Below are 12707 nucleotides of genomic sequence, written 5' to 3'. Positions count from 1 at the left end.
TTACATCCATAAACATTGATGCTCTTCTCTGGTTTTGCAAGGGAAGATTCACTTTACACAAAACCTGAGTTTTCTAAAAAGGAAACATGATTAAAAAACCTTTTTTCACAGCCCTAAGGGTTTATGTCATTAACTCCTCCTGTTGTAAATGCATTTCCTCTTCTTTTATCTACAAAGAGCATTTTCTTCCCTGACATCATAAAATTCCAAAGGATTATTTTTAACTAATGTAAGTGAATTAAGCACTCCTGACCTATTAGAAGACATTTCTATTCCACTAAGTCGCTGAGGTCTAGGTCCCATTAGAATCTGGGCATCTAATATCTACTGAAACCTAAGGTGCCTAAGTGAGTGGAAAGGATCAGGGCTTCATATGCTTCTGAATGCATTACTCTTTATGGTAGTACTGTTCAATATTGCCAACTTCAGAAAAAAATAAAAGACCACCTTAATAAACTGCAAGTTAGTTTTTTAGCTGATTTCTGGGAAGCTGTATGGCTGTTAAGATTTTTTGTAAGTCTGAAACACATGAATGATTCAAAAGTACAATTTCTCCTAAATGTCCATGTATCTGGTTTTCTTCCTACCAGAAGTTTGCATCACAGAAGTTTGAAGAAGACTTTTGATTAAATCCCTTGTTGCAGATACCTAAACACCTAAGTCCAACAAATCCCTGTGCTTCTGATTCTTTCTTTACCTGCAGTTATCAACAATATACTGCACAATCTTGTCGAGCACTTTCTCAATCAACGCTGTCCGAACCCATATGTGTTTGATGGCCTGAGGTGTCAGGACAGGTGTTTTGCTTGTGGTTGATCCCTGCCTCTTGAGGGGCTCCTGCCCATTTGGCTGATGTTTCCTGCAAAAGGAGATAAAGTAAAAGTAGTCAGAATTCAGACTCCTCTCACAGAAAGCTCTCCAGGGAAAGACTGCGTGGAGAGGCATCAGAATACACAGCATGTATCTGACAAATGCGTATCTGTATACTAGCTGTCTACATGACTATGTTAGCACTCGCTTCCACTGGGGTGTGGAGTTTTAGTCAGTCCATCATCAGCGATTTTCTGAAAATTATTTAGGATGTCTTGGTTCTGAGTTATGAATAGGAGACACCTGTAAGGATTATATAATTCACAGAAAGATGCTAAACAAGCTCTAAAAAAGGCCCCGAACAGGTCTGCATTAGGTATCTTGGGCTAGGTAGTCACCTACCAAAAACACCTCCGCTTCTGGAGCTTTAGGAAAAGCTCAACATTTGATCTCCTCCAAAACTCCCACATACTAGGCTGAAAGGAATAGGCTGCAAATCCATTGCAGACCATACACCCCAAAAGAATGAAAAAAAATAATGAAATGCAAAGCGTAACAGGAAACAAGTCACACCTGACGAACCCAAGTTTACTTCTCATCAAACAGAGCTTCACACTTAGTTGGGAAAGCCACAGGGAGTATGCTAAAAAGAAGATTCTTGTCTCCCAGGTTTCTCCGGGAGAAGCTAGCCATGACCCCAAGAAGACATGCAGCTGTTTCAGTGTGAGATATTCCCACTGAGACCAGAAGCACGGAGCAGGATTTGAGATAACACAGGCAGAGCTTTTCCAGGGACCTCCTGCCATACCACCATCAGGCAATCCTTGGGCACAGGCCCATCTTTTCGTTCTCTCTGTAAAGCACCATATATAGCTATAGCACAGTCTGTGCTAGTGTCTTGGCAGTGAGATCCTATCTCCTACCACCTACAGAATGACAACAAGACAACTAAGAGATAAGCAACATCAAACTGAGAAACTAGATCTATAGCAAATGAGCATCCAAAGCCAGCTGGGAGCTTGCTTACAGCCAAGACCCCCTGCTTGTTCCTACAGCATAAGCCAGCACAGCAACAGGTCCACCTCAGAAACGGGGAGCTTAATGCTGCCTTTTAGTGGCAGGATGGCAAGCTGGCTATACAAAGCAGAATCACTTCTCGAGTGTGGCTGTCAACAAGAACGCGGGGGCTGCTCAGCGTGGTGGTCTCTGAGCCATGTGGGAAGTTGTCATTCCTTTCTGTGGAGCTATCTGCCACCCAGAAAATCTATGTGACCCCAGCCCAGCGAGGGACAGTGGCATGTCGTGCCCCAGGGATGCTGTGGGACGGTGTTTTGCTGCATGAACAGGATGGTACTTTTCTCTGTAGACACAAGTATGCTGTGCTTCCTGCCATGCCACCCCACAGCTTCATGCGGTTGGAGCTGAAATTTGCATCATGCCAAGGAGCAGTTTTGTGCCTGGTCAGCACAACACACATGCTTTTATCCATGCTGGGTGTCCTGCCACGGTGAGCATCCACCTCTCATCCATTGAATACGGCTGTCCAAAATACATTTTCATACTGACAACAATACTCCCTTCACTTCTTTGGTGTCACTGACACAAATTATCACTTGTCACTGTTGAGATAATTAATGACCTGAACAGATTTGGAACCACAGACTGATTCTGAAGCTGAATGTGCTGCCTAGAGCTTTCCAGTTTCTAAAAGGCAACCCACAAAAAGGAAAATGGGTTTGTTGTCTCCATTTCTTTTTCCTGCTGCCTAGCAAAGTAGCTGAAATGTGAATTTGTGTTCCCTTCCTCCCTCTCCGCTAGCTCTGCCTGCGGCATTCATTATGTAAGACAAGATGACAACGCTGCTCCATACTGAATACCTAACATGCAGCAACAAGTCACAATGCACAATTTTATAAGGTGGTACCCGCCCCACAGAGCTCCTGTGACAGCACTGGTGGGGCACTGCCCCAAATCCTCTCCTCCTAAAGTCCGTAACGCAACTAAGCCACGTGTCCATAGCATAGCACGTGGTGAAGCCGTGCCAGCCCTGCCACAGCACGTGATGACATCTTGTCATGGGTCCATATTCCTGCATCAGGTGATTTAATGCAGCTGCAGGAGAAAGGTACACTACAAAGCTGAGCACTGGGAGAGCTTCCTACTTCTGCACAGTATTGCAGGTTTGCCTTGGCTCTCCATACACTGCATAGGGCTGGCAGTGGAAGACTAACCTTCTTAATCTCTTTCCCAGAAAATCTGCCCCTTAAAATAGCAGAAAAGAAAGTTCAATTTTGTCCTAATGAAAAGAGAAACCCTGATGTCTTCAACAATCTGCAGCAGAAAATCCATGCTCTCAAATGATCCTGTTCTTTGACAGCACTCAGGTCCCCTTTCAGGAAATTGTTCAATTACAAAGACTAAATACAATAGTTGGGTGCTGTCTTGAGTGAGATCTGTAATTCTCCTCTGCATTTACAAAGTCCCTAGTCCTCCATTAGGCCATGACAGAACCTCTACAAGGCAACACAGATGCAGTGACAATCCCAAGTCAAGAAATACACGACACCGCTAACATCAGAGGAATTCAAATGTGTTTAATTGCATCCTAAACAGGGGCTTTCTTTTCTTAAGCCACAGCCTCAGAAGCAATTAGACTGCTACAGCACTTGTGTCTCATTTTATGCATTCAACAAAGTGAGTCCACCCCTGCAGTATTTCCTAATAGAGTCTCTTTGCTGTGCATATTTTCTACACCACTTAAAATTTGTGGTTGTTAATAGCTGAAAGCCACAGAAGATTTCTCCAAAAGAAACTACAGAATTTAAGTTTATTTGCTCCTTTCTGTTAGAGGACACAGCCAAAGGTCTCAGGTGGTTAGAGTAGGGTTCAGATGGGCTCTTAACTGAGGAGAAAGGCTGGTGAGTTTTCAGTAGAAAGTATCCTTCTTCCCAACATTTAAAAAACTATAATTAATAAAATCCCAGTCTGTATCAGTAGGCACACAATTAAAAAAATGTATCAAAAATAGGACGTGCCTGTTAAAAACTACATAATGAAGTCTAGTATTTAGAAGTCTAATAAAGATAAATGCCAGAAAACTACACAGAAATGTAAGTATAAGTGCTAATTTAAACAACTGTCAATAACTGAAGACTTCAATGCAACACAAATTGAAGTCAAGCTCTCTTGACAAAGCCCTTCAACAGCAAGTTGGTCAAGAGGCTAAAAGTTCCTACAAAGACCTCTTAAGGCTTAGCAGTGCCACTGCACTACCACCTACAAACAGAAGAAAAAAATCTCCTGTCCTGAGTTTACAGTACAAGACACTCATCCCACAGGCTCATGCACTGTGATTCAGTCAGCAGAACCATGTGGAAGATTTTACTTGCACTACTCACCACTGGCAAGAAGTTTAGGACTTTCAGCAATCTCAAGTCCTTGACTCCAGCACAAATCCAGTTGTGCTCAAGTCCAGCATGTACTTAACTGCTTTCCTATAATCAGTCTCTCACTGCTGACCACCCCTTCTTGAGTTCATCCTTCTTCCTATCATTCTTTGTATCCATTAACTTAACTATTTCTACCATAATACTCACAAATCTTCTCTGGTTTTGGTTTGGCAAGAAGCATGCCAAAACAGCTTTTCCAGTATGTTCTTCAGTTCCTCTTGCCACCCACATCTCTTCCCACCAACAGTCCAAAAGGGTCCACCATACCCTGACTGTGAGCACTCTCCAAAACCACCAGTTATTATTCACTTTTGTTGCTTTGTGTGGGCTGGGTGCGCTGATGCGCTATACCGAGAAGCAAAACAAAACACCAAAGATCCAATTCCCAACCTCTGTCTCTTTGCTAGCTGTCAGCTTGATCAAACAAAAACATTTGCCTTAAAGTTACAGACACTAAAAAGACAAATCTTTAACAAATGTGGCGAAGAAAGACCCTTTTGCATTTACCAGGCAGTCTCTGTATCCTCTCCACGCTGCACACACATCGTATGAATTTTGCTGGTAAACAGACCTCAGCCTCACCTGCTTTCTACCTGCTGCTGCAGTTCCTGTACTTTCTTGCATATGTCTCCAGCTACTGCATATGTCTTGCCAACCTTGGTGAACAGCGCAGCCACCTTGTCAGTCCGCAGGAAGCCGGCAGCCCTGCGCTTCAGCATGTGCAGGAGACACGCTTCCACGACACCTGCAGGAAACGGAAGGAGATAAAGTTATGGGTACTGCTATCCTTCAGCCTTCTCTTCGGTCAATACCATCTGCTAACACCCACTGGTCAGGTGAGGAGTCAAGAGAACAGGGCAGGGGGGAAGAGACGGACAGAAAGACAGACTAGATCTCAAAATCAGATGATGCAACCATGTGTCTCATCTGCAACAATAAGCACCTTGTAAGTTACAGTTAATGTCAGCACATAAATGAACCAAAGGACTGAAATATCTCCCAGTATTTTCACCCCATTTTATGCACGTCACTGTGAAAGAATTCATGATTCTACTGAAAATGAAGCCAAAGGCAAAACCTTTTCTCAACTCCCCGTTGCAGGACCAGGTCCCTCAACTCCAAGATATAATGATGTCTGTTTTGAGCAGAGGCTCCTATTTATCTTTGTGAGTTGCTGCATCCATTTCTCCTACTTGTATTTCTCCATATGGTCTGGTGTTTGCAATGAAAAGGACTAATTGGAGGTCGTTCCTTCCTGCTAATAAATACTAAAATCATGTTGTAGGAATTTTAGCGCTGGCCTGTGAAGAATGATACACGAGATGCCTTCTTGCCAGTAAGTCATACAGAGTTCAGGTTCAAACCTGAACTGATCTCCAAATGCAGAATGTGAGAAACTGCAGTATTTAACCAACTACTGGCATGCAGTCAATTGCTGTGTATCATTTAATCTATCTAGTGACCACACAGCTCTCATTGCCACAGGATCTTGATTTGCAGAAGCAGGATAGAACAAAACATCCTTTTATTTCTGATTATGAAAATATTAACTCTTCATGTCCCAAATGAAAGTGAGATACTTTCATCATGCTACTTCTCACTGGAAATAGGTATGAAAATAACAAAAGAAGTCTAGCAGCCTCCTCCCCCTGAACTGCCTTATGTATTCCATTTTCCTCTGGCAAAGGGAAGACTATGAAAAAAGGATGAACCACAGGCAAACGTTACTATTGCATTGGTTAACACAACTGGGAAGGAACTCAGATGCAATGAGACTATAGTATACATGGAAACCTACAGGACAGGTAAGGCTATGTATCAGGAGAGTTAAAGCTGCTTTTATTACGTGTTTCACTGTTTAAAATGGCATATTCAAGACAAAACCACAAACCGCTCCTCAAGTACCGCTGCCTGCAGATCTCTCATTACGTGGTGACTAATACAAAACTTAGAAAAATGCGGAGGGTGGGTGAGGAGAGAGAGACGTACAACAATCAAAGCCAGAGCTACACTTTCTTCAGAACACATATAACCCACAGGGATCGGAGTCCAGCAAGGTCACAGCTGAGCTGGCCTGGTCTTTTTGGTGTTTTGGGTTTGTTGTGGGTTTTTTTTTGTTTGTTTGTTTGTTTTTGTTTGTTTGTTTTGTTTGTTTGTTTGTTTTGGGGTTTTGTGTGTGTGTGTGTTTTGTTTTGTTTTAATATTCCTGAACTCTGAAACAAGACCGTGCATCCTGATGTGGTAGGATGTACAGCCTGGAGAAGCAGCAGCCATTGGCTACTGGATCTTTTAAGGAATTGACAGCAACTCAGACATCACTTGGTTAGGAGCTAGAGAACAAAGTGACAAACCTCAGGAAAAGCCAGCATCACCTGCAACCCGTATGAAGTTACTCTGCAGTCGCAGGTACTGAAAATGAACCAGTTGTTAGGACACTTGCTGGACTAAAATCATTGGGGCTACTGGAAAACAAATAGAAAACTGAACAATTATGCTAGGGAAGATAAACCCCTCCCAAAGCACTGGAGATTACTACAAGACAATACAGCCATAAAACCTGGTAAGACAGGCTCCCCTTCCAACAGAGCTCACCATCTAGCTTTGGACAGAAAGATGAAAAGGCCTATGAACTGAGAAGAAAATGTAACACTGCTACAGCCTGAGAGGGAACAGAGATGCAGCCAGACCTACAACTACAACAGATTCACCTGTGAGGTTCATTTTGCAAACCTTACTGCAACGTGCTCCGATGGTCACCAGTAAAAGACCGCATTGCACTATTTCAGCCTTGCAAGACTGTGCATCAGAAATCTAACCAGCTCTCATTTAAACTGCTGCAGGAAAAAGAAACAAGATAAATACAAACAAAAAACAAGCCTTCCCTGCCTATCAGCTTTTAAATCGATACTGCAGATGACTCATCCAGTCCACACTGTCCATAAAAAGCTATGAAGGAGAACAGACCAATTCATTCAACGTTACCGGCAAGGTGTGCACTCACTGAAACCCACGCAGGCATGCCAGCCCTTACAGGAGGGTTTGAGTTCAGCATCTGAGCGATGCTCTCCTGTGTTTAATGACAGCAGGCAGTCCTGCGGTAAATTGCAGTTAGAATTGCCACATTAAGTTTTCGTTACGAGTAACAAATGGTACTCCATCTGCTCTGATAAGCATTGCATCTCTCCCAAGATTCAGCAGCTAATTTTGAAAGAAGGCAGTATTTTGTTGCGCTTTAAGCCCAATACTGTCAGGTGCTGAGCATTTCCTGAAGGGTCCCCCTCCTTACTGTACTTAATGGCCTGCAAATCCCATAATACCTGAAAACCTGCATCTGAAAAAGATTTATCCTCACTGCTCAGTCCCTGAAAACTAACCTAAGTCCCAGGCAAGACTGGATGGCATGCAGAAACACCACCTGCATTTAGCTAGCCGAGAAGCTACGGCAGTCGGGCATCACAGGATGTGTCCGTATTGAAAAATAGTTAGTTAGCGTTAGTAAAAACATCCCCTTATCTCCACCACTGCTACCCTATTTCTTTGCTTTGCAAGACTGAAGAACGACCTGCTGAATGAACAAAAAAAAATTAAGAGACGCATTTATGCGATATTAATAACTGCACATTTTGTGTCTTACCACTCTGGAAAAAAGAAAAGTCTAATTGGCTTCCTGCTATCACATCCTGCGTGTTCAGAAAGCGCAACCATTTGCTCTTAGAGTGCAGAAAACAGCACTAGAAAAACAAACTGGAAATGTGCGGTGGGATAACCATGCCGCTATTTTGCTTTCAACTGTGAAGGCAGATACGTTTTTAAGCTAAGTAACTGGATAAAATCTGACAGAAGATAAACTTTCCATGGAAAGCCCTAATGTCCCTATGAGACAGCCAGTGGAATTACATACTGATGGCTTGGGGACTTGGGATTGTTCATTTTTAGCAAGATATGACTAACCTGAGTTAGCAAAGCTGTCTTCTAATTGTACACCCTGAATTCATTCTCTGTAAAATAGAAAAGTCAGCATTCTCTCTTCTCCTCCTTCCTAGTCCTAAATTTATTTAGACTGCCAATTCTTCAGAATAAATTTGATATATTCCCTTATTGCAAAACCTGTATGAGACCCACCACAACCGAACTCCAATTTCATCTTAAAATGAAACAAGAGACATGTACTTTCTTAATAGTCTCTCCTCAAGCTGCCTAATCTGAAACATGTCACATAAATGCTGTTGGCAAGCACGCCAAAAGCACAGGATCGTCAAGCACTGTGCTCTAAGCAGCTTCTTCCAACGCTCAAACAACAGGGACAGTTCAAATAAACACAGGAAAACCCTACACACGTATAGCCATCCTCCAATAAATGAGTAACTCCGGAGATTGGCAAGCCGTGTGGAAAGCAGTACAGCTGGTATAAGTGAAACAGCATATGAAGGACTTGGTTTTTTGCTTTTGTTTTGTTGCTGTGTTCTCTTTTTTTTCTTTTTTTTTTTTTTTTTTTTTTAAATAAATAAGAGCATTTGAGCATTCACAGCATTCAATTGATGTCTTCAGCATAAATGCTCGTGCCATGCAAATCCACCCCCCTTCTGTTTCCAGGGCAAATGGACAAAGTTGCTGTTGTGTTAGAAAGTGGACAAAAGCAATACTGCCCTATCTGTGGTATTTCCATGTCTCTGTAAGCCAAATAAAACCTCCCTGAGTGGTACAACGAGGTATTCATACACTTTTACACCCACTACCTCTCTGAAAAAAATAGTGTGATTCACCTTTCTCTCTGATCCCTCATTTAATTGCTTATTACCTTCCAGTTTCACTGTAAACAGCACCGACAAACTGCAGTTCAGATGGATAGAGTATACTAAATTTTAAGAAACTGGTTATTACTTTCTGCATTAGACTAAGGTCCCATTGCATCAAGCACTGGATAAAGACATACTGAGAGACAGTCAAACACGCATAGGTAAGACTGATTAAAAAGTAGAATAAAATATGTTTAAATCTATCCCACTTTTTGCAGTGAGAGAACAGCATTCTTGGATACTTAAAAGACTTATCGTCAGGAACTGAGGATCAAGGCACTTATCAGCATTTTATCTGTAAGTAGATTTATCTAGAAGCCACAAAGAAAGATTATGCAGCCTTGTCCCCTTCTGAGACGGAAAGTCAGTCACTGTGTTTCTCCTCTCCATCATATCCCCAAGAAGAGAACACCAATAACCCCTCCATGATTAGGGCTTTGTTGCAGCTGGCCCTGGGCTATACCGGAATAACTGTCCTAGCATTTCTTACTGCTGTTTGCAAAGAGGGTCCTGCCTGGGCTGAACCCGAGGAGTCCTAGCCCGGGTGAAGCAAAAAACCAAAGACTAACTAAGGTGTTGTATGGCAATGATGGAACAGTGCCAACGGCCTCAGCGTTTGCAGACTCCTGTTATGCATCTCTTAGGACACGAGCTTGATTGCATCCAACGAGGGTACCGAGCAGCGAGTCTGGCACTGCTTCCCACGCTGGTATACTTCCCACCCAGTGCTGCCTCAGAAGACAACCACCGCCTTGCTTTTTCACCCATAGTACGCACAAAAGCCTAAGCGCGGCACTGTTCCCTGAAAGGAGGACCAGGACACACGGGCACATCCCTGCTTGACCCCTCTCAGCAATCAGCTTGTACCAGTCAACATCCGCGGCAATCAAAGGACATCTGTAGGTGGCAAAGGCAATGCCTGTGGTCTTACACAAGCAGGAGCCCGGTGCTGATGACATCTCTGCAAGCAAGGCTGTTTCTACTCAAAGGGAGAGAGAGCACGTGTGCATCTAACACAGAAGCAGCAGCGGGGGCGAGCACCGTTTGGTTGCCCATGGGGTTTTGCAAGGCCAGGTAGAGCGGCACGGGAAGAACAAAGAGTGATGACAGCACGGGGATGTTCTTCACATCACAGTCATAGATCCTGTCTAGCAACCATCACAACAGCTCTTAACCCAGCTACTGTTTTGCTCTTTCAATTAGAAATAAAGAAAATGAAAAAAGAAAAGCAGCTTTCCGGATGCCTGAAGCAATGCAGCAATAATTGGTTCCAAATCTTAAATGAAGCAACCTGCCTTTAAAAATAACTGCAAAGAAGTGCATTGGTGTTGCTTAGGAAACAGGCTCTCTTTCTACCTTCACTGTTGTGGTTTTTTTTCTTTCTTTAAAACAATAAAATATTAATGAAACAAATTTAGTGAAAAGCACAGCAGGCACAGCTTTAATTATTAATAAATGTTGCAGCTGCCATGGAGGGCAATTTCTACAGTGACTGTCCCCAAAGCCCCAATATTTAGTTATTCCATTGTGACATTTCTCATCACAAGGACTTGGCATAACATCAGTCCCCAACTGACTGTCATACACATGTAGTGGTTATTTGCAAGGGGAGGGACACTGGAATTATCTGCTGTATTGCCTCAAAACATAGACGTTCCACAGGATGAGAGATTAATGTACCATGTCCAGTACTATGTGTAAGGCACCCTGAGATCTGGGTTCAGGTTTTAGTCCCAGCCTCTGTGTCCTTCAAGTCATTTAATTCTCCTCTACTTCACCCATAAACTGAGGCTAACGGCGCTGTCCGTCTCCAACTTTTCTCTCCAGGCTCCTTTATACAAGGGAATTATTCCAGAACAGCTAACTGACTTCACATTCACGTCTGACCTAATCTGAATTAGCTTTCGAACACACGCAGGGGCTTTTATCCAGTTACACTATGAAACACTTGAGGAGGGTAGCACATCTTGCAACACAGATGCCCTCCTATTCCAACCCGAGGGACCGCACAGATGTCACCTCCGTAGCGCACGACAGCAGGAAGGCACCCCCCCGACGCAGCAAGCGGCCCGGGAGCTTCGCAGCACGTTAGTTAAAGAGGTCAGCTGCCTGGGAGAGCCAAGGAGCGCTTTTTGTTTACTGCGTGCCCAAAGGCAGGCACTGATGCCATTGCACCTTGTCAACATCACCCACAACTGCGTTCTCCCGCACGCGCGCACACACAACCACGCTCAGTCAAAAAGGAAACTTTAACACAACCTGAACAAACTTGCGGAAGAATCACCTCAAGCTGCAGAATCTTAAAAGACGTGAGAGGACCTTGACAGCGGTGCTCTAACGGCTTTGCCCAGAAAAATTAGATTTCTACTTTCTAAGCACCATATTGAAACAGTAAAAGCACACTTTTTACAGTGAAATAAAACAGCATTTACAAACTCTTCTTCCTGAAAATCTCCAGGTCTCCCCAGGGAAGTCTCTCCTTTTCTGTGCAGGAAGGTCTCCACAAACCCACAGCTCTGCAGTTAGGCCGCTCACACTTCTTGTATTCTGGTAATCTGCAAGGGAATTAGCATTGTTTCTTGGCCAGCTCTTGGATTTAAATCAATTCTCCATGACAGGCTCTTGGCATTCATCTTGTAGGCTTGTGGGAATAGGTGAAAACAAACGGATCTAACTCATTTATCCTGAATATAACACCCCCCCCTCCTATTGCTCTGCTGGACAGTGTCAGAAACAACAAGAAATTTTAAATGAACACACAAAACAGTATGGTGTGCACAAACACTCCCCTTCCCCATCTCCACAGTGCATCAGCATACCTTTTCAATCAGTTGAAATCAATACAGATTATGTATTAGAACCACACTCAGAGACACACGCATAAAACCCAACCGGCACACAATGTTTGGGTGCAATCCAACATCAGGAATACATGGTAGAGCTGGGGGGTGGGAGAACTATTTTGGGGGAAGAGAGCTGGAGGGTGAGGTAAATCAGGTTGCTGCAAACCCACTTTTCTTTATTTTTAAGAAACCAAAAATAGGTAATCCCCCTGGAGTTGCAAACTGCGGAACGCAGAGCTCAAATTGCTGCCTAAAAAGATAACACACAAAACATTTTAGAGCTATAGTTAGAAGAACCTTTGGGACAGGAAAATTAAGTTATTTACCTATTTTAAAGAAAATGAACCATCTTTCCCCTTTTGGAATCTGACACTCTTCAAAGACATAGCTGTTTCTGGAGGAACCGATAACATCAGAAAGACATCAACAGCTAGTTTTGTGTACAAACAGGTAGTTTGTACAGACGTGCACACGCTTTTATTTACATGTATGCATGCACACAGATGAATATCTACTGTAAGCTTTCTGAGCAGACCACCAGGCAATCCTGAGCCTGCCTACTGTCGCTATACTTACAACAATAAACACATACAAAAACTGACTACAGAAGACAACAGATACTCATTACGTACAGATTGGAAGAGCAGCACTGCACTCGGAATAAATCAACACAGCTCAGGTAATTCCCTTGTATCGTTCGGCTAACAGCAGCCATCTAAAAATTCATTAACTCCAGCTAGTTTTGAGGAACATCCCCTGCAGTATCCACTGCTGAATTTAATTAAGTGCAGATATATTATTGATTTACA

At 43.1% G+C, this 12707-nt stretch overlaps 1 protein-coding gene across 2 annotated transcripts in view; it reads right to left on the bottom strand.

Annotated features, from left to right (window-relative positions):
• SGSM2 (small G protein signaling modulator 2) overlaps positions 1 to 12707 on the bottom strand; it is a 61694-nt gene that overhangs the window by 27793 nt on the left and 21194 nt on the right. For both annotated transcript variants that reach the window (XM_059829078.1, XM_059829079.1), the window contains exons 3-4: positions 4842 to 5004; positions 698 to 859 (exon numbers count right to left, since the gene is read on the bottom strand). In XM_059829078.1, coding sequence (XP_059685061.1) covers positions 698 to 859; positions 4842 to 5004 — 325 coding nt within the window. The remainder of the gene's footprint in view (positions 1 to 697; positions 860 to 4841; positions 5005 to 12707) is intronic.

This window comes from Gavia stellata, chromosome 25 (assembly GCF_030936135.1).
Source record: "Gavia stellata isolate bGavSte3 chromosome 25, bGavSte3.hap2, whole genome shotgun sequence".
NCBI classification, from domain to species: domain Eukaryota; kingdom Metazoa; phylum Chordata; class Aves; order Gaviiformes; family Gaviidae; genus Gavia; species Gavia stellata.
This window is presented reverse-complemented; position numbering and strand designations above follow the sequence as displayed.